Here is a 27,826-nt window from a genome sequence, read left to right as displayed (position 1 = left end):
ATTTTGCCTAGGCAAATTTTGTTTTTTGCATTCTAGAGTTAGCTCTCTATCGAGGTATGGCGATTTATTGTTATTGCTTTATTCATTCATCGTCATATTTCAAGTTTTGAAATTTTGAATTTTAAATCTCTTGGCTCAATCGTTGTATTTTAGGAAGTAATAACTCTAGAGACTTATCATGAGGTTTCCTAAAATTTATCTCCCTTATTTACGTTATTTATTGCAAAATCTATTTCTTATAATGAAATGTTGTGTAGGTATGGCGACCCCAAAGGCGGGAGCATCCACCAGTCGCTCGGCTCTCATGAAAGAAGATCAGAAGACCGAAGAAGTGGAGACCAAGATCGTGTCTAAGTGGAGCAACATTGGAGATACAAACTTGGGGAACTTTAGCACGAAGAAGTTCCGAGAGGTCCCTTACATCGGCAAGCCATCACCTGTCGCCCGGAGAATAATAGAGAGTGGCATCATCAAGGCGGCCGGTTTTCCTCCAGCCATTCAGTGCCACGAGTTGATGATCGAGTGTGCCCGTCACTACAATCCGCAGTCCAGGACAATTGTGTCCAATGAGGGAAACACTTTGGCGTACCTTTCAGAGGAAGCTATAAGTGAAGCCTTCCATCTTCCAGAGCATAGGGACATGATATACAAGAGCATTGAAGGAGCCAGATCAATGTACGATGATGATCCAGATGCTTGCCTAAGCATAATCAACAAGAACTGGCTACTCAAGAGTCGTCCCCGTCTGAGCAAAGTACCGAACACACCACACAGGATTGATTTCCAAGAGGAGTACAGAGATTTGATTACCATGCTCAACAGAGTTACAGGAGCACCTCATGCCTTCTATTTTGAGAAATGGATGTTTTACTTCATCCAGGTGATTGTTCAAGGAAAGGGTACAATACATTGGGCTAGGATAATTAGCCATTGCTTAGACGTACAGTTGAGAAGACTCAGGGCTACTAAGTCCTTCCACATGAGTTCATACGTCATCTATGCCTTAATCAGGAGCGTTGAGTACGCAGGACTACCTCACAGAGGAGTGATTGGAAGAGGACCCGGCGAGGTCAGAGTTTGTGAATCCTATACCTACTTGCATCATCCACCAGGGAAGAACTACAAGTTAATCAATGATACTTTCACGATGAACATCACAAGGACGTTGCAAGGAGGGATTCACAACAGATTATCTCAGGATGCCCAGGAGTTAATCAAGAGGTACGGTGCTTGGTTCATTCAGTTTCCCAAGTTCACTTACATTAGAGTGCATGGATGTCCTTTACCTCCATACATGTTGCCGAGGTACCCGACAGACAGAATTGTGTTACTTGAAGTAACAAGGCAGTTGGCAGCATATGTGAAGGCATTCAGACACAGACATCAGAATGGAGTTCAGGTACCTATTATTTTGGGTAATTCAGTTGAGGTATGTCCTAATGTCTTAGCCATGGATGACGCAGAGAAGGAGTTAGCCTTGTATCCTTTTTCATCTTTTGCTTAGAGGAATAGTTTTGATCCACATGGACATTTAGAGGAGACGGTCGGTAGAAGATTTAGACATGAGTACCAGATTGAAGATTTTATGATGAATCTCCTAGATGATCTCGAAGTGAAACGAAAGATACATTCTAGATTGCCTTTGGATTTCATCAGGAAATGTAAGATTTACAGAGTAGCCGACCAAGCTCAGGACAACGGCAGGCACATCCAATCTTCATATGATAGAGAAAGCAAAACAATAAGTTTGAATTGGAATGAGCCCGAGGCCGTGGATTTAGATGATTTGATGGCACCAGTCTTGTCTTGTACTCGCAGATGGGTAGACGTTCAGCATCAGAAGTTGAGAGAACAAGGCATAGCTATGTCTTTTACTTTGGAAGAAAAGCCAACCGAAGGTGGAGCCAGTGTTAGTGAAGGCAATCCTAAACCTAGGAATTCAGGTGAAGGTAACCTTCGATGTGCCAGTGAGGGCAATCTCCATTCGAGAGGTTCGAAGAGAAAAGAAAGATCAGAAAAGAAAGAGCCTTCCAAGAAAAAGCAAGGTGCCAACAAAGATCAGACACCAGGTACTTCTTCCAGGCCAGAGGATAGAACAGTTCGAGTGGAAGAGTCCATGGAATCGATGGTACAGAATGACAGACAGGAGGAAGAACAGGCACTGCATGCTTCATCCGATGGATCTCTCCAAGATTATGATTTAGATAATGATAATGAAGTAACATCTCCTCCCAGACAAGAAGAAATAGTACATAAAGAGATTCAAGTTCAAGAGACAAGATCAAATATCCCAGATTGGTTGAAGGAAAGATTGACTAAGGTGATCGTAATTGAGGACGAGGACAGTGCAATTGATTTAGAGAGCCTCGTTGGACGTTCACATATGACAACAGAGAAGAAGAAGGATACAAAGATGTCCAAGATGATTCGAGATGAGACTGGATCTAGAAAACTGCAGATAGCTACACCGGCAGCAGACAAATATGAGGGTGAGATCCTAGCAGAAGACTACCATATACAGACTATTGAGTTAGGACCTTCCACAGCAGAGCAGACTTTAGATGATGCCACCGACACATTTGAGGCATTGAAGGACAAGCTTAGAGAAGAAGTGGAAAAGAATAGAAAGCTTGAGAGAGAGGTCGGTGCATGGAGGACATATTTCAGTCACATCAATGGACCTTTGGGACGTCAGGATCCAGTTAGATCACCATTGCAGGCATTACCCCTTCAATCAATCAATGAAGCAGAAAGATTCAGGAACCTGGTCCAGCGTACATGTGGTTGGATGGATAGATCTCACACGGTGGCCATTGAGTTTGTTACAAGGATGTCGAAGATCACCCATCAGGCTATCCAAGTTCTTGAGATTATTCACAGATTGATGGCAACAGTAGCTGCATTTGCCCATACCAAGGACGTTGTCATCCCTGTCTTGAAAGTCATAAGACACACATCCAGAAGAATTTTAGCACAAGAGAAGATCTTAGAAGGTGGTTCTCACAGTTTGTTTCAGTGGTCAACCTTACTCCATATAAAGTGTGTTCTCTTTGAGGATATCAGTGTTAGATGTGGTCAAGTTGAGGAGGTGATCAATCCGATCCAGGACAGAGTATTTGAGGTACTTCGTACCATTCTTGGCAGAAGGATCGAGGTCGAGACAGATGTGGATTTACAAGAATTTGAGGATAGAATCAAGATCATCTTTCGCAAGGACGCAGATGTTACAGATGAGCAGTATGATCAGATGTATGCCACCATGCTCCTGATTGATAGAACAAAGGAACTTGAACCTACTTGGGACACAGCTCTTCTAGATGCATTTGATCAGGTTATCCACTTAGAAGAGAGTATCAAGAATCTTCTCGAGATTCCAAGCATAGAAATCGAAGGAATCGTGACAAAATTCATTGCATATGCTAAGAAAGAGAATTGGAAAGGGAATAAGATTCTAGATGAAAGGTTGTTACAGATGACATGACATCTTATTTTTCATTGGTTGATACCTCCTAGATTTTTGTGCCAAATTTAATATTTGGCTATGTATTTAATGTTGTTCAGTAAAAAAGAGGTCATTTGTAACAAACCCTAATTAGGGTTTAGGTGTCATGATCTTGTCCATTGATTTACTTTCAATCTGGACCTTTCATTGTAATTGGGGATGCTATTTATACCCCCATTTTTCATTTCATTTGATAATAGAAAAATAGTGAATAAGTGTGAGAGATAATAGTTGATGTAATAGAGAGATTAGAGTTAGAAGCAAATTTTATTTTGTAGCAAGATTGAGTCTTGAAGAGAGAAATTCAAGCAATTGTTGTATATGATGACTTGGAAATCAATAAAATATTGAAGTTATGGTGTTTTGTTGCAAATTTCTTAAGTTATCTTCATGGTTGTTGGATGTACTTGAATCACGCTCAATCAAAGTAGTTTGTTAATTTGAAAGACTAAGTGTGAGATTTGATATTTGGTAGGATTCGCAATCCAAACCACTAGCTTCTTGCTGATTGTAGGAACGCTTTGCGTGGTCGACTGGAAAACATTTTGAGTCCTTAACCTTCAAGCATTTTCGCATCTAGGATATCTACCTTCGTAGTAGTGTCCTTGGTCTTTGATGCATTGAACACCATTATTACCTTAGAAGATCGCACTAATTTCAGTTGAGTTGTTATCTTATGGCAAAATTGAAGTTGGTTGAGTCTTGCCAAATCTCATTCATGCTAAGTCGTTCATAGGGTTAGGCTAGATTAGACTTACTTAAACCCTATCCTTTTGCCATTTTTTTTGAAAGTTCCTTTTTAGATTAGTAAAATCTTCGAGCCTTTGAATCCGTAAGACGCCTTGAAGGAAACAGCAAATCACATCATACCACTAAAAAAGCTTGTCCACACGTGGAGACCCCACTAAAAGAACCTTGGAGTCCATCTAACTGATCCTTTTTGCAGATCTTCAGCAGTTAGAGACTATTTTCTCAAGAGAGGATAAGATGCCTGTCGGTATTTTATTCTGTGTATGATTGTGTACAAAATACACGTCAACAATGTTGTAGCATGTGATCTCCTCTTCAATGGTTGAATCCTTGTCTTGAATGCAACACCTAGCCTTGAATGGAGACTTAGAATGATCAATTGCTTGAAGGAATGCTTGAATGTTTGAATATCGTTTCCACGCCTTTTTCTCCTCATCCCCAAAATGAGAGAGGAAAAGTAGTTTATATACTTGCCAATTAGGGTTGATAGACTGATTTTCCCGACCTTAGGCCGACCAGGAAATGTTATTTTTCCAATTTGCAAACAAAAAGGCCCGAAGTCCCATAGGAGACCGGGCCCAAAATAGGGCCAGGGACCAGGGCGCTGGGCGCCATGGTCCCACCTCCCGAGACAGCAGGGTGCAAGGAGGATCAGGCCAGGGTGCTGAGAAATGCAGTTTTTGATGTCATGAACAAGTTTCGGGGTCTCCATTCAGGTTCAGTGTTGCATTGCCATCGTGAAGACCCAAATGCAGTCGAAATTGCAAGTGTCGCAATTTTAGGACGCTACATTTAGCCCCCACTTTAGCGGGAGTATAAGCATATGCTCATACTTCCGGTAAAGTACAAGGAAACAATATTGAAAAACTTTCACCACGTCAAGGAGGCAAGATACACCAAGCCCCCAGTGGACTAAGGATCTTACGACTTCAATTGACAAAGTAAAAGGGAAGATCACGAGGGAGAACCATGACTGTCAATAGTAAGGTTCCCTCACTATGAGTCATGCAAGAAAGATATCAAAAATTTTCAAGGCAAGGCTAAATTTGCCAAGAAATTTTCAAGTATCTTGAAAAGATATGAACGGGATGTATGCCCCCCTACGTTAAAGCGATCGCACACGCCTCACCGGGGGTGATTGCTTTAAGGTAGTGATACATATAAGAAATGAGAAAGGAGCACGTTATCACAAGGATTTAGCCCCCAAGTGTGAGATAAGCCCAAGGATAATAAACACAAAACACAAAGCACAAGGTAACTTCGCTTTCCTCGGGGTCAGTATGCTGTATGATAATTCATGTATATCATATGTATGTATGCATAATTGTTCTTCATTCCCCAATCAAGGAAGGTCACCTAGAAGAAGAGAACACATGTGTCTTTTGAGTCAACATGAGAGAGACCAAAAGAGATCTCAATGTTTTGCATCGTCCTCAAGTAGACAACAAATAGAAGAATGAGAATAACACATAGAAGAAGTAACAAAAGAGAGGAGGAGAGAATCTGCTATGCTAATGAAACTAGTCTAGCACGTCATCTACCCCCCGATCTTGCCAATCAATATTTCGAGAAGGTAGGAAACACGCTAGAGGAGGAACATCCAACACAACAGATGGAGCTATCACAAGATCCAAACAAGGGCTATGTTCATATCCCAAGCCGCGGTGTTCTTGTCTAGGAGCTAGGATAAGTGCTTTAGAAAATTCGTTAGATAAATGGTTATCAACATCAACATATTCATATTCACTATCAGAATGAACAGGAGTAACATTTTCATCATGAATAACATTTTCATCTATATCATCATCAAGATTTATAAAAATAGGATCTTTAACTCGCACAGGGTCAAGACCATCATGCATCTTATGTTTAGGAGATTTTGGCTCAATCGTCGGCTGAGGAGAAAATGGAATAATACTAGCTGAAGGTGTTTTGGGGGATTGTAAAGTCTGAGAAGCAGCTGCCTGAGCTCTAAGACGACGCTTTCGTCGGCGTTCACGTGCAGAACGATTTCGTCTAGTCTTAGTAGGAAGTTGCGAAGATTGAGGAGGAGGAATGTTCTCATCCTTATCACTTGGGTGTTTAGGTTGTGGTCTCTTAGGCTGAACAATAGGAGAAGAGGAAGGTCTCTTCTCTCCATAAGAGGAAGGAGGAGGAACTGCTCCATATAAGGGAGGAATATTTGGTTTAGGAAGGAGACCAAGCCCATCATGACGAGGAGGTATAGGTCTACTTTTAGGGAGTTTATTAATCATAGGCATAGTCACATCCATAGGGATGGGTTGGGAATCTTCTTGAGGAAAGACATTAGTTTTATCTTTCAAAGGAAGAACTTCCTTCTCAAGAACGATAGGAATGTCAAGTTTGGGTGTTCTAGGTTCACTTAGAGATAGGATCATATCTTTTTTCCACTTTTGATAAGATTTGAAAAGATGATCACTTCGCGGAGGAAGAGATTGGAATTGTTTAGGCCAAAAATAATCAATAGGAACACTAGGAATTCTTTCAACTAGTTTAAAGAGACTATGATTGATAGTAACAACTTCACCATTATGGGGAAATTTCAAACACTTGTGAATAGAAGAAGCAATAGCTTTCATGGAAGATAGCCAAGGATAGCCTAGCTTCACACGAAATTGTTCGGATGATGGAATAATAGCAAAGTCCACATCAAGGGATTTGTTATGGACCTCAATAGGTAATGTAATAGAACCAATTGCAGGAGAAGAAAATGCATCAAATAGTTTCACAACCACATTTGTTTCATCATAGGTCACTTGATTCAATTGCAAAGTAAAAAGAAATTCTTCAGTAATGATATTAACCATACAAGAAGGATCAATAAGCACTCCACGGCAAGGTGTATTCTTGACTTTTGCAACTATATATAAAGGACCATCAGGAGCCCTGATAGTTTCACTAGAATCAAAGGTAATGGAAGGTTCTTTAGGGATTTTCTGCTGCTCTACAAAGTTAATCACATTCGGAGTCATAGACACAAGATCATCAGGTGAGACAGAGGAATCAGTAGTATCAATCGCATTAGAGGTATGAGAAGGCAATGGATCAGTGAAAATCTTAAGATTTTGGTTAGGAGGAGCTACAGATGTGTTGCCTTTATCATTCACTCCAGAAACAGAAATAGTATTATTATCAATCAAATCTTGAATTTTACCTTTTAAAGCAAAACATTTTTCAGTATCATGCCCAGGATGACGATGAAATTGACAAAAAGATTTGTTATCAAAATAGGGCGAATTAATCTTTGCAGGATCTATTTGCCTTATAGGAGAAGAGTAAGCACATTTTGTTCCAATAACTTATTCATAATACTATGCAATGATTCATTCAAAGGAGTAAACTTTCTTTCTTTCTTGAAAAATTTAGAAATAGGAGGCACACCTGATGCTACATTCACATTGTTGTTGATGATGTTTTCATTGAATTTAATGGACTCTCTGTTCGGTTTAAACTTCCCAAATGGTTGTTGACTACTATCACCCTTATCACTCGGAGTCATAGGATTTGCTTGTTCCATTTGACTCACAGTCAGTTGATAATTGTGAAGAGTTGCGCACAACTGTTGGAAAGAAGTAAACTCAGAAAACAGGAGTTTTTCTCTAATATCTTTTTGTAAATTAGAAATAAAGATTCTTTGAATATCATTGTCAGGCACTGGAAAGGAAATTTGAGCATACAAATGCTTATATCTACCAATGAAATCAATCACTTTTTCTTTAACACCTTGTTTACAATGCATTAAATCAATCAAAGTAACTTTAGGGCTTATATTGTTTTGAAATTGTTGAATGAAAGCATTTGCAAGTTGTTCGAAAGAAGAAATACAATAAGAAGGCAACGAGCAATACCATTGTAGGGCTTTATCTCTTAATGTTCTAGTAAACAGTTTTGCAAGCAACCTTTGGTCATAAGCAAAATCAGTACATATTGTTTGAAAGGTCTTAACATGTGTTAGAGGATCACCCTTACCATTATAAAGCTCCAAATGCGGAATTTCAACATGTTTAGGGGGAATAGCTCGAACAATATCAAGAGAAAGTGGGCTCGCAACATCAAATGTGGGCACACTAAACTTAGATTGATTCATAGAGGCAATTTGTTGCTGTAAAGAAGAGACAGTTTGTGCAAGATTGTTAATGGTCGCTTCAGTCGAAGAGTTCATATTAGACGTGTTAGATTGTGATGGAGGTGTTATGTTATTGAAAGAAGGTAGAGAGTAAGGTGGTGGGACACTATGATAGTTAGTCATAGGAGATGATTGGACAGGAGGAACACTACAAGGAGGAATGGAAAACGAATTGCCCCCTTGCGTCATGTTCATTTGTGGAGATATAAGAGGAACACTCATTGAAGGAATGAATGATGAAGTTGGATTGAATGAAGGAAGAGGGTTAATTGAAGAAGAAGGATTGCCCCCATGACTAGTGATCATAGGAGGAATGTCTTGTGTTGAAGTAGTCATTATGTTTGATGTAAAAGTAGGTATACTAGCAATAGGAGTTGTCAAAGGAATAGAATGATTGTCTTGAGTAGGAGGTTGTGTATAACCTAAGGTTTCGGCACAACTCTTCATAGGCATCACATTTGAATCCACAATGTGTGCAATACCACGCAAAATATCAATTCCATTCTTATAACTTTGAAGCATACGTTTTAGACCCTCAATTAAAGGAAGAGCTTGACTATCAGGGTATTCTTGAGACATCCACTGTCGAAAATCGTCAAATTGGTTATCCAATTTTGAAAGTTGTTCTACAGAAACCTCATGGAGAGCTTCTTCATCATTAAAAGGATTAGAGGAATTACCCATGTCCTCATTAAAAAGACCATTCAAATTAGGTTCCATCTCCTCAGTAATTAAACCTTGGAAGGACTTAATTCTAAGGCTTCGTCTAACGGGAATAGTGTAAGTAGGGCTTATTGTTGTAAAACTCATGCACTAAAGAGAGAGAGAAGATTTTGAATTTTAGAGGTAGCGAATTTCAGTAAAACCAGCCAATCTTCTAGATTTAAGCTGTTAAATACAATCAGGACAATCTCCCGAAATTTCAGAAAAAATGTTCGGGACCGTGGCGCTCGGGGTGCACACGGTCCTCGCAACTTTTTTCGAAATTTGCAGGGATGAAAGTTATGATGATTTTACAGCTAACCTGAAAAAATTGAGTGATTTTACGATCTGTAGATAGGCCAAATTAAAGTTGCAATCTCAAAATTGAACCCTACCAAGATTGTCGAAAAATGCAAAATTTGAATTTTGAAAAAGAGAGGGAAACTGAAATTTTGAATTTTATGATTTTAGAGGGAATACCAAAAGCAATGCAAGTTTTGAAATTTGAAAGTTGACTCAATTTCACGCAAAATTCAATTTTGAAAGCGGAAATCAAAGTTGTTGTAATTAAGCACTTAATTTCAAAAGTCACAAATTGCAAAAATTTGAATAAATCACTGAAATTTCGAATGAATGATAACACACTTTTCAGATTTAGGACTGTAAGAAACACAATTTTGACACAAATTTCAATTTCAACAATTTTTGAATGATTAGAAGCCTCAATCCAAGCAATCGCTAGACCAACTTTGACTGTAATTTTGAAGGTGTTAAAATTGATAAAATCAGCCAAAATTCTGGATTTTAGCAGAAAAATACAGTAAGATCTAGCTCCCGAAATTTCGGAAAAAATGTCGGGGACAATGGCGCTCGGGGTGCACACGGTCCTCGCAACTTTTTTCCAAATTTTCAGGGATGAAAGATATTGTGATTTTATTGCGGAATCCAAAGTTACAGCTGATTTGGAGATGTTTTGATCAGTGAAATTGTCGGACAAAGGTTGAATCAAGAGGGTTTCAAAAATTAGGGTTTTGACACTTAACCACTTAATTTTCAAAATTAACGCACAAATATGAATTGATAATTTGTAATAGAAGGGTAGATCTGAAACAAGCATTAACAATTAAACATTTCACAAGTTTAATTACTTAAAAAGAAAATTTAGGGTTTTTATGCAATTAACCTCTAAAATTTTGCAAAAGATCAAACATGGAAATGTAATCAAGGAATCCAATTTTCAGATCTAACTATGAATAATCAGAAAGGATGTTCACGTCGGGTTCACCAAAATGTAAAGCAGAAAAATCGAACCCTAGTCGTTCTCCCCTCCCCAACTCCAAGGAGAGAGAAGGGAGAGTCACTAGGGTTGATGGTTTTCACTTAGGAGGGACTTTACATTCAAAAGAGGGGTTGAAACCCACAAGATCCAATCCCATGCAATGCAAGATTGGATTCTATATGAGTTTCAAGGGTTGTGATAGCAAGGATACCCTCTTTTGTAAAGAATGTAGATAGAAAGATTGAACTAGGAATGCATGTAGAAGCAAGAAAGATTCACTTATAAATAGAGATAGTGATATGATATGAAGCTGCGGACCTGGAATTAGCAGTAAAATGTCGAGACGGCGCTGTCCTGCAAATTTGAGCAAAAGTTGACGGGACGATGGCGCCCGGCGTGCACACGGTCCTCCGAAAAATCCGCGAAACGAAGGGGGATCTGTTCGTCTCTGCACAAGGATTCCAAATCTTTAATTTCAGCCGCGTACCTGCAACCTACACACAGAAAAGCGAAGACGATTGGGGGGTTAGGGATTAGGGGTTTGCCCTTAGGTCAAACCCCGGTTTTGGAATTAACCAAGAAATGAGAAATGTTGTAAATGTAAATGACTGTAATGTAAAACAAGTACTAGTACCTTGTTGTAAGGATGTTTGTATCCTTATATGCGAAGGTATAGATGTTGTTGTTTGTTGTATGTTGTATGTTGTAGCATGTGATCTCCTCTTCAATGGTTGAATCCTTGTCTTGAATGCAACACCTAGCCTTGAATGGAGACTTAGAATGATCAATTGCTTGAAGGAATGCTTGAATGTTTGAATATCGTTTCCACGCCTTTTTCTCCTCATCCCCAAAATGAGAGAGGAAAAGTAGTTTATATACTTGCCAATTAGGGTTGATAGACTGATTTTCCCGACCTTAGGCCGACCAGGAAATGTTATTTTTCCAATTTGCAAACAAAAAGGCCCGAAGTCCCATAGGAGACCGGGCCCAAAATAGGGCCAGGGACCAGGGCGCTGGGCGCCATGGTCCCACCTCCCGAGACAGCAAGGTGCAAGGAGGATCAGGCCAGGGTGCTGAGAAATGCAGTTTTTGATGTCATGAACAAGTTTCGGGGTCTCCATTCAGGTTCAGTGTTGCATCGCCATCGTGAAGACCCAAATGCAGTCGAAATTGCAAGTGTCGCAATTTTAGGAAGCTACAATATGTTAAGGTCTTGAATTGGAACGATATAAGTAAAGAACAATTCATACAATTTCTATCATCCACGAACTTAACCAACAATCATCCTTCTTAGATGTGTGAATCAATTTCTTAAATGCAAAGAAAGTACTAACTGATATATGATATCTGCCAAAGTATATAAAATTTAGTGAATCAATGTATTATTACAAGTGCTATGAATATTCATGAAGTTAATATGATTGAGTTTCTGATCTAAATATGTGTCTGCATACAGATTAAGAGGTTACGGATCTGCTCCTACTACTCATACAGGTCTGATCGCTGTTCCTGAATACTATGTTTATGATTATGCGATTTGGCCAACCACAGATCTGATTCTAATATTCTAATCATTCTTCCTCCGTTATCTCCTTACAACCATGTGATATCTTGATGCCTTTTCTACTGAGTTTACTTTCTACACATACATCCTTGGCCTTGCAAACGGATGGGTAAACACCACCTTCAGTCAGCTGTTCTAATGCTCTTTGAGTGCTTCAAATATGAAATAAGTATATAAAAACAAATCTGCCTGCCTTTTGATGAGTTCGCGATCCTCCCTTAATATGTAATGAAGGGGCATGATGTGAGAAGTTGTATCTCCATATCCATAACCCTTGCAAACAAACTGAATTAGTTATGTACCAAATTGTGCCTCCTTGTTACTAACAATGTTATTGGTTAGTGAATTAACTTCAGATCGTATTGGTTCCTTGGACAGCGATAGCGTATGAAACGTCCTTATGCCTTTGATTGATGCCCTTTTCCTTGAACAATTTATCTTAGTGAATGAATGGATTTATTTCAAAAACCCTAACCATGAGATTATTCCTAGCACTCAAATTTAGATTTTCCTATGCTTGGAGGAGTTTTGTCGAGGCAAAGCCAACTTAAAGTGCAATTGTGGTAACTTTTGGGTTGCTTTGCCATTGTAGGAACTTTTGGGTTGCAATGAAAACCAAAAAGTGTGATTCACTTTATGTTTACTTCCCTTCAAATGTTTGTTGAGCTTTTGTGCCAATAATGCCACTAAAAATTGTGATTTCTTTTTTTTTGTCACTTGCACACTTGTCATTTTTTTACTTGGCTCTATCACCCTTGTGATGCTTTTATGCTGGCAATACCACTCAAAAATGTGCAACATTCAAACTTAGCTTGATTCATCTTCCTCAATGTTGTGGTTTCATCATTTTGTTGCTACTTCATTGTCATAGGTTTGTTATGCTAAGGTCACTTGAAAGAATGCGATTTTCACTTAAGTTTGATCTTTCTTTTGGTTACCATGGATCCCTAACATGCTTGCCACTTTTATAACCTCTTGTTGGGAACTTTTGAGTGGCATTCACTCCAAAAGTGCAATTTTCTTATTAATTAAAAATCCCTCTCATGTTTGGTATACTTCTATGAGGCATTCACTACCTTTGTTGTGCTTCTAAGCTAGCATTGCCATAGAAAAAGTGCACCTAAAAAGAATTTTTCCTTCGCTTAAGTGATTGGTGTTGTTTTATAACATGATGGCCACTTTGGTCACCCTTCTTAACTGGCTCATCCACTCAAAAAGTTTGAAATTTCACTAATTTGAAATTTCACTAATCTTTTTTTTCAGGCCTAGTGATCATGCTTTTCTAATGAAATTGATTCATGAATGCTAGTTTGACTTAAGTGTTTTCCTTCTCAGAATTTGTTCTTGTCTCTGTCAATTGAATCAGAGTTTTACACTAACATCACCATCTATAAAGTGCAACTTTCTCAATTAGTTGAATGCATTTTCTCCTTATTACCATTTCAACTGACCTTACCTTAAGCTGACATATTGCTTGAATGGAGTTGAGTTAGCCATCTTGCCGATCAGGTATCATGGTCCAAGTCTTTGACCAGTCCCCCTTTTATTCTCAATTCTTGAGCAAATTATCAGTCAAAGAACTTCGTCACCTCTCATTTTATACTTGAATCTTACATAGTCAGGAATTTCTCCATCTTTTGCTAGGCACAGTGTAACCTCAAACTATCTGCAAGGATGTTAATTGAAAAACTAAACCAAGACAAATATTTTGCAACTTGACAAGGGAGAAACTCAGTTGAAATTGACAACATGAATAGAAAGAACTGACTATAGGCAAAGTTTTGTAGGTTGACCTATATAGGTACCAATACATAGCCATGCCAAGGCCCAATACCCCTTGGCTTCTTAAGCATCAATACATTCCCTTGCTTGGATTCACTACGTTGCAGACAGCATAATAGTTATCTCTCCAGCATCTTTGTTCAGCACTTTTAAAATTCTAAATTAACATGACTGTTTTAGGTCTAAATTTCATTTCTTATTCAGAACTCCTATTATTCACCACTAAGTTCGAATTGTGGATGATATAGTCTCAGTAGTTACTACAAGGTTGCCATTCTCAGCTAACAACAATGTTTTACCAAATATTAAAGCTTGATGAAACCATAGAAATATCGAGAATGTAAATTCATGACATATATGATATAAACAAAGACGAATCAGAAACAGACATACAAAGTGAACGAGAACAAGAATAAGATGAGATGAGAAACTCCCAATCTGATAAATCATGGTTGTAACATTTCTCATCCGGATTGAATGTTTGAATATAATTACTCTTGATCCTAATACTCACACACAAACATGTGCATCCCAGATTTGTAGAAGAAAAAGGAATTTCAGGAGAATTTTATGGAATTGTTATAGGGAAAGGTCACCAATGGGTATTCAAGACCATGCCCTGGTGCATTATATGTTTGAGTTTTCCTGATGATTAATCATTCTAATGAAAACTTCTGGATCCACCAAGTTCAGATATGTAGATCTTAACATTTTGAGCCCAGTTTCTGGACACATCATCAGGTGATAAAAAGAATATTATATATTCTAACATGTACTCTAAGAAACATATCAATGTCGAATTCTGATAGCTAAGTCTACTCCTCACCATGTAATACTTCTACATAGACAGCATACACTGACAAAACATTTGCAATGGCACATCTTAATCACAGTGACCAAGAAAAATTAGCTTCAAGATTACCCTCATGTAATTTGAACAAAGCTTTAACATCAACACAAAACAGGAGGGTACCTCGATTGGATTGCATTTTCTTTTAACTATTTTTTTTATATAGCTATGAAATTTGAAAGCAACATTTATTATTTCAATTATTACATCCATTACTTGCATGATTTAGTTGTAATATTTCTGACCCAATGATACCTTTTTTCTTAGCCACATGACAATAAAAAGAAGAGACAAGATATTATACTCATTGAAAAAACATACTAGATCTTACTAATATCTATGAAACTACATTACACCAGATTTAGATACTGCATCTATACTGAGCAATCTCATTACCACAAATGGGAAAAGCCATGAAATGGCAGTTCCATTTTGTCGAGCGGCAATTGTAGTCGGTCCGGCCAAAGAGGGAATCCAAAAGAAACCTTCTGTCAAGAGACCCTTCAAACAGATAAGATAATAGAAACAGGGTAAGAAAGTATGAATAACTAAGATCACAAGATTGTGTCAAAAGTTGAAACCAAGATTTAGCTTTGAATATAAGAAACCATGTTGAGAAGACAAATCCCTTGCAGGTTTTGCTGATAAAATCTACATTATTACCTCATTGGCTACATTGGAAAGAGCCTGATATAGTCCAATCCAAACAGGCATTGTAGCAAGTGTGGGAAGACATCCTGTTGATGTATCAAAATGGAAAGAAAGAAAAATTTTGTTAGATAAAATTTTGAAGATAAAATCAGAGACATACCACAAGTGAATGAGAGTTTTTTAATTGCCACAATGTTACAAACTTCTCAACATTTTTCATCTTGGCAGGACAGGCACACTGTCATACTATGAATTCTCATCAATAATGAAAATGTTTTCTTCAAATCACAAGCCTACTATAGAAAAGTCCAGGGATATTCTGTATCTTAAAATTACTGAAAATGTAATCATAGACACATGGACAAATACAGTTAAAATACCAATGAGAACTAAATAAAAAGGGAACATAAACCAGAAAATTTTAGCATAGTTGGATTACTTGCCGAAAACTCGACGAGTTTCTAAAAACTCGCGCGCTTTTCTGGCCAGCAAGTAGTAATGCCATTGACTCGCAAAAGAAACTCGCCCAGTTTTTGGCGAGTTTTTCACAAAAACTCAGTGGCATTAAAAAAAAGGCCCAAACATGTCAATAAATTATTTTTTTCTTTTTTTCAAGTCCGTCTCATTCTCTTCATTAGAATATATACATGAAATATAACATTTAAGTATAAAAAAGGAAAAAGACTTACACTTTAAGTTATATTTCATGTATATATTGGCAGGATGTTTGAGAGTGGTTTCAGATCTCTAGGAGTTATAATGCAAATTCTAGGTTTTAGAAGATCTTTTAAATTTTCAGACAGTCAATTTTAGCAATTAGTATTCTCTCACTCTCTCTATCTCACTCATTTTATCTACCCCGAATTTTAGACCTATCTCCCTATCACTCTTCCTTTATCCCCCTCTCTACCACTCTCCATCTCACTCTCTCCTCTCTCCCCTAAGATCTAGACCTATCTCTCTACCCCTCTCTTTCTCACCCTCAGACCCTCGTGAGGGGTACTGTCCTCAACCTAATTTTATTTTGTAGATGCTTGGTGGCAAAGTTGGGGTGGAAATACCCCAAATCTCAAAAAATATTGCCCGCAGAATCTTATGTCAGCCTTGTAGTTCATCTAGTTGTGAATGCAATTGGAGCTTGTTTGAGGCCATCCACACGAAGAAGAGGAGCAAGTTAACTCAAAAACGCCTCAATGACCTTATCTTTGTGCAATATAATCTTCGGTTGCGCATAAGGAAGGTAGAGGAAGCACCAATTGGTCCAATTGATTTGGATGATACAGATCCTTACAGTGATTGGACATTGCAGGAGAAACCTCCATTGTTTACAGAGGATGAACATCAATGATTTGGCGAGGCAAGCTACGGAGGAGGAAGGGGGTGGATTTGGTTTCACACTGGATGACATTGAGGAGGATGAGGATGATGAGGAGTCATTGCCAGTGCTAGGTGCAGCTAGAGGCAGAGCTACATCCAAGATGGAGGATGAGCCATAGCCTGAGCCAGTCATAGCGAGCAAGGAGGCACAATCACGCCTACAACAGACTTCTAGGACTAGACCCTCTAGTTCTACCTCTCCCCTAGTTTTTACTAGAGCTGGGAAGAGGAAGATGTAATTTTATTGATTTATTTACTTTTAGTTCTACAAACACTATTTACTATTTTGCTTCCAGCCATCAGCATTCCTCGTGAGGATGCGATTTTGTACCCACTTTGCATTTAAATATATCTAGACTCAGCTTGTTTCTTTTGTTTTCTCATTTATTGACTCATGGGATGCATCTTCTCATTGAATTTTGCAAAACAAATGCAATTCTAATTAAATTTAAGCAATTTTTTAAGTTCCCGAGTTTTTTGCCGAGTATTGACCAAGTTTTTTTTTCGGGCCTTGGTGAGTTTTTGGTTTTGGCGAGTAGTTCAACTATGATTTTAAGCATTACAACTGGAAATGAACCACACAAAAAAAATAAAGATCAGTGTCTGTTGGAATTAAGATGAATTTCTGCAATGCTGAAGTATATAAGAGAATTTTTGTCCTATTTAGACCATTGACTAGTGTTCTTTTCAAGTACATATTCCCTGCCTGTTTTATGTTTGGGGGGGCTGGGCAAGGGGGGGAGTCAGTGATCATCGCAGAAAATTTTGTCATCATTCCAGGTTTGAGAGAGAGTTATCCAGCTGTCTTTAATGAATCAAACTTAGGCCAGTGCATTTGTAAGTTAGCCAATCACAACCAACAGGAGCCAACTAATGACATTAAAAATTGTGCTACCTGGAGGTTCCCAATGGACTAATACTTCAGAGAATCTACAATTTGTATTACAATCTGAGCTATGCTAAAATGAATGGTATGTGGGGTAATTTCAAAACCGCTGGAAAAGAACTTCAGAACTTCTAAATAATATTTCCGATGCCATACCTTCTTGGACAAGTAAAGGATAAGACTATGAGAACATTTACTAGTCATGACGTTGCAACACTATGATCTCTTCAACAACATGAATGCTATGTTAATGTCAGGTATTGACTCAATTGATTATCAGTATGACCTCATGAATTATTCATACAATAAACAATGCTTTCTATGGACTGTGTGATTTTTCAAGCCCTATAATCTGACTGATGCTTTCTGCAGTTTTCATGAAGCTGGTGAAAAATCTCTATGTAAATTTTGACATGGTTACCCACTGCAAGAGGACAAAGTCTTGGCTGTAATTTAAGCCAAAATGGAAAAATTTAAGAAAATAACATAGCAATAAAAAGAAAAGAGTTCAATTTAAAGAAGATTTTAATTTTTAATGGAAGCCCTTACACTAGAGGTATACAATGCTTGCATCTTAAGTTTGATTTCTTGGAGAAGAAAATAGAATATCTAAAAGAAACAGTTTTTGATTGAAAAAAAAATAGTGATGTCACCAAAATTGTGAATGACAATTAATCACAAGGATTCCAAAAACACAAAGTGAGACAAAATTAGAAGAAAAATGATAACAGACTGGGGATGCCTAATAAATTCCAAAACCATCATATCCCGAATCAGCATGACTGGAGCTATCAAAGGTAAGTTTATATACAGCTTTGTGACAATTGGAATATGATTTGAGGCCAAATCACAAACTTGAGAACAAGATATAGGAGACTAAAAACATGCAATAAAGAACGTAATGCACTTTCAAAAGGGTTGGAGATCCATCTGTTTTAGAAGTCATAATGTGTACAAAAGATAAATGTAAAATAATCAAAAAATTCTGGGAAATGAGGGAGCTGTGTCATAAACCCTTTTTGGAAATAGTGGAACAGAAGAATACCTTTAGCTTGTTTCTTTCCTGTAGGCTAAAGGGCAAAGCAAGGGAAATAAATTTTAGTATTATTTGAAATTGGGCTAGCAATTTTAATTTAAGGGGGCAACTTAAATAATACTATTCAAATAAAAAGTATTTTTAAACACATTAAAATAAAAAGTATTTTCAATTACTAAAAATAAGACTAAGAATATTCTTAAATACTAATTGGATGGAAATTTAATCAACGGCCCAAATTGGAAGTATAAAAAGAGGGCACCTTGTAATGTCCCCTTTTGGGAGGACACTAAATCTTGCCCAATATACTTGTAATTATTGCGGTTATGTATATTCAGTCCGCTGTAGTAATTTGGATAGATTCAATTAAATGTTATTTCGCTCTTTAAATGCACAGGTCTGCTGTTTATATCAATCTGATCTGCTACCTATACTCAGATGTATATATGTGTGTATGAGAATCCTTTCTATTCCATCAAGTCTGATTCTCTGGTTACTGATTTAATGTTTCCTCTTCTTTTCCTTCAATGCCTGCTTTATTATTGTTTGCAGATTTGTATTTGTGTTCTGATCTCTTTGATAAATGTTCATATCATTCTTGCAGATTTTCTTATAATTATGATTTAGGTCTGCTCCTAAATCTGCTTTTAACACTTCAGATATTTTGTTCTATTCCATGGATCCTACCTTCTCAAATGAAAACTTCTCCACTTTATATCCTCCAATGTGAGGGAGACTCACACCTCTTCTTAATGGTCACAACCTTTCACAATTACCACCCTTTGAAACGGTCACAACCTTTCATCATTGCTGCCCCTTTGAAAGAGTAACTTCCTTATCTTCTTCCCATTAATCTTCTTTAATTCCTTTGATCCCTTCTTTCTTCCTTTTTCCCCTTTTTTTTCCTAACGAAGTTCTCTTCTCTCCATTTTATATGCCATGTTTGAGGGAGTCACAACTTTTCATTTCATGCCTTATGACCATTCATTAAACTTAACTAAATTTTAATTATATTAATTTTTATATTTATTCTTTATATTTTAGTTTATTATTAGTATTTATTAATAAATCTTATTTCAACAAGGGGACATTACAGTCCGCCCTTCCCAAAATTGATTGTCCTCAAGCAATGTAGTTTTCTAAGAACTAAATAAATCAACCCTTGGAGATTTGTATTTCTTCTTTAATTTGGTTGACCCAACGCTTGCACCATACTATGGATATCTCTTCGTGTTAAAGCTTGGGTGATCTTAACATGTATTGAGATGAGGATTTGAAGCATGACACACATCTATGACCTCACAAGCAACATATATCTTTCTAGTTATTCACATATCTAATCCATTTCAAGTATGAACCAAACACAGAGCATACACATAAAAACACAAAGTATACACATGAATATATGCAAACACGGAGCATACACATTAATATATGCAGTCACGGAGTATACAAGCAAATACACGTTGTTAGATCCTCCTTGTTTTTCTTGAGCTAGAAAGTGGGCCTAACCCCATCTTTCCTCTTGAGCTAGAAAGTGGGCCTAACCCCAATCTTTCCTCGAGCCAGAAAGTGGGCCTAACCCCAATCTTTTTGCTCCTATTCCAATTTGAGCCAGAAAGTGGGCCTAACCCCAATCTTTTTGCTCCTATTCCAATTTGAGCCAGAAAGTGGGCCTATCCCCAATCCGTCTGCTCCCAATCCATTCTGAGCTAGAAAGTGGGCCTAACCCCAATCCTTCTACTCCCAATCCATTTCGAGTCTGAAAGTGGGCCTAACCCCAATCCGTCTGCTCCTAATCCATTTCGAGTCAGAAAGTGAGCCTAACCCCAATCCTTCTACTCCTAATCCATTTTGAGTCAGAAAGTGGGCCTAATCTCAATCCTTCTGCTCCTAATCTATTTCAAGTCAGAAAGTGGGCCTAACCCCAATTTTTCTATTCGTGTATACTCATTGATGTGTTGTAAACTTTCTCCAATACGCTTCAAACATTTGCTTAATATGTCCCATAGATCTTGAGGACGTAAGGGCACCATAATTACTAGATTGGCTCCTCCACAAAACTCCATTTGTTTATTGTCCCTTTGTTGGCGGCATTATTGTACACGGGAATAACATTAGTTAATTATGTGTAATTGTTTTGGTTAGTTGGCAACCGAGGGGTGGAAGTTGCGGTGCGACGGTTGGCGCTCGCACCCCCTCGGTACCCTTTTATACTTCGGAATGTAACTTGTAACATACACTTATTATGAATAGAACATCTGATATACTTTGTCTGGTATTTACGGCATTATTCTGCGTTATGTTCTTTATGTCTTAAGTTATTCACCCGAGAGGGCAAACATTTGGCGCCGCTGCCTAGACGAACTCGGGAACGGAAGACACGGATGGCGCACAGACACAATGGGCCTACCCGTTGGTGAAGTAAACCCAGAGGCCGACGACGCGCAGACAGAACTTTACACAGGAGAAGACACGGCAACGCGAGAATTTTCGATTTTGCTCCAGGTAGCCATTCAGACATACATTCGACGAGAAGCAGCAGAGGCAAAAATCCCACCAAGTGCCGTGTGGACAGCGCTAGAGGTTAGCCCGGCAGTAAACCGGTTAATGAACCACCTCCCCCGGCTGCTTGCACAGGCATCACTGGCACAGCATGCCCACCTGGAGGAGATTGCCCAGGAAGAGCGACGACAACAAATCCTGCAACGCTACGAAGAGAACAGCCGACGGGACACGGAAAGAGATGGCGCCAGGCCAGGAGGGAATTGAACTGTGAACTTCTTATTTTCAAATAAAAGTGTCATTGACACGAGTTGTACTTGAGCAGATGAATTAATAAAGACATGTTTTGATTTAAGAATTGAGAGTTATGGAAATGTGCGACAATTAATGCCAAACCTATTGAATAAAGATAGGAATAGAAAACCGGAAACGAACGAGTGGGAGGCCGCGCAGAGGGCTTTGATTCTGGAGCAGCAAGTAGAACGTAGACAGAGGCTGAGGCAACTTGCCGAAGGACGACCTGCCGAAGGGGGGCCCGAGGGGAACCAAGGAGGTGTCACGGAAGGTGCAGAGGCCGACGGAAATTTCTACGCGTCGCCAGATCATCGTAGGATGCGGAGCCACGAAGAATTTCTAGAAGAAACAAGGTTACGGCGAAATCTAGTCGAGGAGACTCGAGATCAGTTTAGGAACTTATCCCTTACGCCACGGAGTGAAGATCACCAACGGGAAGCAGGAGTAGGAGCGTGTCAGAATGAAGGGGAGGGCAACAGTACGGGTGTAGGTGCCACACGCGACAGGCAAAACACTGTACCTCCAGGAGACACCACCAACACTACCGGAGGTAGCAGCGCAGGGCCGCAGACACAGACACAACCGCCTCCAGGAAGACGACCAGGGATGGCGAGCAAACAAAAATTACCAAAGTTCACAGGGGACGGCAAGGAAGACCCCTTACGGCACTGTCGTACATGTGAAACCATTTGGTCTGCCAACGGAGTAACAGACCAGGATGACTGGGTACAGCAGTTTCCAGCCACGTTACGTGGAGTCGCCATAGATTGGTATTCCGATGTAGATAAGCAAAAAGTGGCCACATGGGCTACCCTACAGAAGGAATTCATGGAGGAGTTTTGGTTGCTCCGTGATGACAACGAAATTGTAACAGAGATATACAGTACCAAGCAAGGTACTAAGGAGACAGTACGGGCATATAGTCGGAGGCTGAAAGAACTCTTGGGTAAAATGGAGAGTCAGCCGGCTGAGGGCTTAAAAAAACGACGGTTTGTGGAAGGATTGAAATCCTCCCTACGGAAAAAAATGAAGATTGTACCCCCGACGTCATATGACGACGCCTATAACAGGGCGATGGATCTAGAAAGCGAATACAAAACATCAAGGAAGAAGAAAAGTAATAAATATTCATCTGACGATGATGAAGATTCTGACGAAGAGAGCAGTAGCAGTGGCGAATCGAGTAAAAAGGTACACGCACTCCAGAAGGACATGGAACGAATGTTGAGAGAATTCAAGGCCATGAAAGGGAGTACAAGTAAGATGGAAGAAAATGAAGTGTGGTGTACAGACTGTAGGAGTGACGGACACACAAAGGATACTTGCCTGAAGAAGGCATTCTGTGAGATTTGCCAAATGATGGGACACTCCACCAAGGAGTGCCCATACAATATGAAAACCCGAAGCACGAACCAGGTGTTGTTCACGGAGCAGGCCACAACATCCGCACCACCAGGTACGGGCCAACAGACTAATACAACGGCATCATCTGGAGGATACCGGGATAATAGACGCAGCGGCGGAAGAAATAATAACAATAACAACAACAAAAACCGGATCCAGTACGATGCCAAGGGCCGGCCGATGATTCAATGTAGGGCCTGCAATCAGTGGGGACACTTCGCCCGCGATTGCACGAAGGAAGCCAACCCTCAGCACCTCTGCTGATGGTGCGGGCCAGGCGATCATGAGGACGCAAATTGTCCGAAGCCTGGTGTACACCTTCTAAACATAGAACCTACGAAGGCAGAAGTATTGGCAATCACAAGGGCACAAGCTAAAAAGATTGCCTACCCAATCCCCACACGGAGACCGAGAGAGTGCGGGAGGCCAGAGACGAGATCACAAAGGAAATGGCCACACAAGGACAGAACAGTCACCAGACAGCAAGTCCACCACGCGACGCGAAGGGTAAAGCACAAGATACTAGCAAGTACCGCCTTTGATGTTTCTTGAAGCCTTGTTGTGGCTGAGTTCGAACCATTGCCCATACACAACACAACCATTGTCGTTTGCCGTTAAACCACGGCGCACGGGCCGACCACCAGGCACCGCACGGCCAGACCAAGCCCGCACAACCCCACGCAGCCACGCCGAAAGACACCACGCAGGCCACGCACAGGGGAGAAAAAGAGGAAGCAGCCGCACGGCGACAGCCAAAAAAAAGAGGGCCGTTACGAAGGGTAGATTTTTCTAAACAAATCAGTTACAGGGAGATTGATGGATTCAGCAAGGAAGAGGAGTTGGAAGAAACAGTTGCACGCTTCTTCCAGTAGCAGCCAGAGGGATAGGGGTAGCAATATCAGGATATTAGCTTCAGGAGTACGTGTTGCAGGCGGCACCATGGATGCCAGCGCCCGACAAAAACAAAAACAGAAAGCACCACAGGCTGCCGCAAGTGCGAAAAACACAGTGACGCCACAGAATGTTACTTTTGAAGGCCTGAATGGATTGGAATGCCAAAAATGGTGGCAGGACACCCCCAATAATGACCTGGTAAAGCAAAACCTCCGGAAGGCACAAGTAGAGTGGGCTATTCGGATGCCCGTGTTCCCTATCAGGGAGTACGAGGGTGCCCTACGCTTCATGGTGGACACCTTCGATAAGCATACATGCACCAGCACGTTTGAATACCTCCGGAGGGATGTCACTATATCCTTCAAAGCAGGGGATTTCACGAGGGTATTCGGCATTCCGGGCAGCCAGGGCAAGAAAATAGACTTGAAGGCCAAAAAGATGACACAGGAGGAGAAGGAGCAGTGGATTAAATTACTCTCCCGGAATTTGACCACAGCGGAGTTAGACAGCGTGGCTAGAGCCACGAAGAGTCGCGGAATCCGTAAGACTTTTGTTGCGGAGGGCCACTGGAGATGCATTATATATGTCATCAAGAGCAGATTGACAGGGTCGGGTAGGGCGTCGGACATTGCCCTCCCTCAGATTATGCTGATGAATGGGCTGATGAATGGCATCGTATATGACTGGGCAGCGTTACTTGCAGAGCGTATGTATGAGTTTTTGACGCTCCAGCATCGCACATTCTATATGCCTCATTACGCTATAGGGTTATTCCTGGAGGCCACGCGGGAAGTAGTGCCGGAGGACGAGTTGGAGGTACGGCCGCAGGGACCGTTGACAGCAGGAGAACCTCCAATAATGTATTGGAGGCACTTGGACATTGGGCACTCTTCCGCGAAGCGGAAACGGGCGGTGGATAGGGCCTCGGCCTCAGGGGAGCCTGACAGCGGGAGGGAGTCCAGCAGCACGGAGGAGTCGGAGGAGGAAGATGAGGAGGACGATAGCAATCAGGCAACGGAGGAGCCTGTACGAGTCCGGTTTGCCCCACCTCTGTTACCAATGGGCACGACTGTGCCAGCATCTGGAGTAGGCGGCACCTGTATTCCGGCCTTCGGGCAGAGCCATACGCCTGTTACACTTGGTCCCCTCCAGCACGAGCACCAAGGAGCACCGTCGGGCCCAACCACAACGGCACTTACCGAGGACATGGCAGAGTCAAGGACGGAGGAGTCACCGCATCAGATAGTGGGCGTTGAGGAGCAGGGGCCGACGGAGGTGGAGGAGACCGAGCCTCACGTGCGGTTGGACGTCTGGGTAGTGACGCTATGGTGACTGTTTCTGCTTCGTTGTTGGAGGAGCCGACGACAGCGAACCATCCCTCGGTCACGGAGATGCGGGCTAACCTCGAGGCTATGCAGAGCTGGCTCACACAGCGGTTTCAGATGACACTGGCACAGCCGGAGGGAGCTGTTGTATTCTCACCGTGTCGAGAGACTAGAGCGGAGGTAGTCGACTTGGATGACTCGTCAGGGGAGGCACATGGACTCACAGTTGGGAACGAGGCAGGGGAGGTTGCCTCTGCTGGGCAGGCACCAGGAGATGGTGCACCTTCGGTGGCGGAGGCAGTACCTTCACAGCAGGATACAGTAGTGCCCGTTCCACCAGGGATTTCCCAGTCTTCGGCACAGACGAGGGAGGATGTTGAGACTTATCTCGCTGACATGGCTGATATGGTGACGAGGGGTAGGCGGGTGGTGGCCGCCGCCCAGACGCAAGCATTGCAGCAGGTGGTGGTGGAGCTAGAGCAGGTCTTATAGTTTATGCGAGTGGGCTGCCCGACAGCCTTTGCTACCTGCTTTGAGTCTCAGGGGTGGCCGACTGCGGAGACAGAGTAGATGCTCCAGGCTTGGAGGCTGCATCAGCCCGTTGTGGAGAGTCGGGTGACGGCAGTTGTCCGCGAGATCGAGCAGGTCTACCGGGATGCCTATTATACATTGAGGCGTACACAGCAGGAGTCTGCAGTCAGGGAGGCCGCCCGTGTAGCGTTGGAGAGGGAGGTGGCCAGTCAGCAGGCCTCATGGGCAGCCGAGAGGGCGCAATTGTTGGCCCAGCTAGAGATGGCCCGCACAGAGACGGCTGAGATCCGGACAGCGAAGGCCGAGGTAGAGACCCGTCTGGCAGCCGAGCAGACACAGTTGGTCTGCGCGACGGAGGCAGTGGATACAAAAGAGAAGGAGTTGCTGGAAGCCGCACACATGGTGAAGACAGCTTTAGAGAAGGTACTGGTGGCGGAACGGGATGTGGCTGCACGTACTTAGCAGGTGTATGAGCTTCGTGCCCGCTTGGCGACCCAAACACCGACATCTCACACTTCTGCTTCAGGGACGCTTTCTCAGCCCCCTCCCTAGTCTTTTAGATATATTGTATAGGTTGCATTATCTCCATTTTTGTAAGTCGCCTGGAGACGACTTTTCTTTTTGGGGGGGATGATGTTGGCGGCATTATTGTACACGGGAATAACATTAGTTAATTATGTGTAATTGTTTTGGTTAGTTGGCAACCGAGGGGTGGAAGTTGCGGTGCGACGGTTGGCGCTCGCACCCCCTCCGTACCCTTTTATACTTCGGAATGTAACTTGTAACATACACTTATTATGAATAGAACATCTGATATACTTTGTCTGGTATTTACAGCATTATTCTGCGTTATGTTCTTTATGTCTTAAGTTATTCACCCGAGAGGGCAAACACCCTTCTTCTCTTGCTTGGATGTTTTTAAGATCTTCCTCATCATGCCTTGTTTTCTTACTTGGATTTCCTTTTGTTTCACCGCCGAACCTTACCTCTATATTATGTAATTGGCTTTCTTCATTTCTCTTTCGATGGCACCTAAAGCTCGTTGACTTAATTGCATTAATTAATTTCCCTCAGGCTGGTAGGAACATGCTCTCATACCACTTGTAATGTCCCCTACTAAGTACAGGCTTGTTTTAACCATAATTAAGTTATTTCAATATACTTATGACTTAAACTAAGTTGATTAGGAAACAAATCTATCTTAACATGAATCAAATCGGTGATATTCCATAGTTCAATCGATCAATTTGCTACTAAGTAAATTGTTCATCTACCACAATAGATAATTAACTCTATATCATTCATAATTCTTAATGCAAATGTCAACCTTTGTTTCTACCTCAATTTTAACGAAGAAGAGGATTTGTATGTTACCAAAGTGCTTAGAGACCAAAATACAATAGGTTCCCTCAAAGTTTACAGATCCAAACCCTTCCCTATCTTGGGTCTATGTAATATCCCTTGGCTAATCTGACCCTATTTTTGCTTATTTGAACTCCAAGTAATATTCTCAAACACTTTGCATACAATATTTGTACTTGTTGTTTTAACTTCAGTTTGGTTTGCAATTACTTTTGATGCATGTAAATGAAGTTTGAAGGCTTGCAATGATCATTAAATTGAATAAGTAAGATCTAAATGCTATTCTTTGTCTTTTTTGAATGCAAATAGATGACCCACACAATGTAAATATGCACCTACAGCAACTAGACATTAACTCAAACAGTTGGCATGCAAATTGTTATGCTATCTATGAAGATTATAACCATAGGCATTATATCAAACATTTATCATGCAACCTCTCCTTCCTTCATTGAACTTGTTCAACAATTCTTACAACCAAACAGAGGATGAAGTTCATTAAATTAAAACCCGATTGTTGGCAACCACTGCTGGGTCTGATTTAGATTCCAACCTGCTGCAGTAATTAACTTCTCCACCTTCAGAAATATTCGCTTCACCTCTAGAAGAGTACGGCTAGGGCATAAAAGAGTACGGCTTACTGTGCCCAGCGTTGAATTAACACAGCCCCATAATTATTATGCACTTCACAAAAAATCTGTTGAAATACCTTGATCGATCTTTCTCCAATTTGCACAAATTTGACTGCTGGTTACAACCAACTCAAAAGCAACCCTTGGAAGATATTTCACCACCTCAGGTAGCTGTCACAACAAAGTGGCTACGCACTCCAATGCCAAAAAGCTCTGAAAACTTGCAGAAACCCTTGATCTCTCCAAATCCCAATACTCTCCAATATCAAGTTGAAAGAAATAACAATCACATAATGAATTCGGTTTAGCTTGAAGACTCATATTCTCCACATGGTTCGATTTCCAATAAAGCA

At 40.7% G+C, this 27,826-nt stretch overlaps 1 protein-coding gene across 1 annotated transcript in view; it reads right to left on the bottom strand.

The window, feature by feature from the left end:
* Positions 1 to 27,826, bottom strand: part of LOC131077287 (inner membrane protein PPF-1, chloroplastic) — a 222,106-nt gene that overhangs the window by 54,957 nt on the left and 139,323 nt on the right. Inside the window, exons 5-6 of the mRNA XM_058014751.2 lie at positions 15,240 to 15,313; positions 14,973 to 15,077 (exon numbers count right to left, since the gene is read on the bottom strand). Coding sequence (XP_057870734.2) covers positions 14,973 to 15,077; positions 15,240 to 15,313 — 179 coding nt within the window. The remainder of the gene's footprint in view (positions 1 to 14,972; positions 15,078 to 15,239; positions 15,314 to 27,826) is intronic.

Source organism: Cryptomeria japonica, chromosome 8 (assembly GCF_030272615.1).
Source record: "Cryptomeria japonica chromosome 8, Sugi_1.0, whole genome shotgun sequence".
Classification (NCBI taxonomy): Eukaryota; Viridiplantae; Streptophyta; class Pinopsida; order Cupressales; family Cupressaceae; genus Cryptomeria; species Cryptomeria japonica.
Note: the sequence above shows the minus strand (reverse complement) of the source record. Positions and strands in the feature narration are given on the sequence as shown.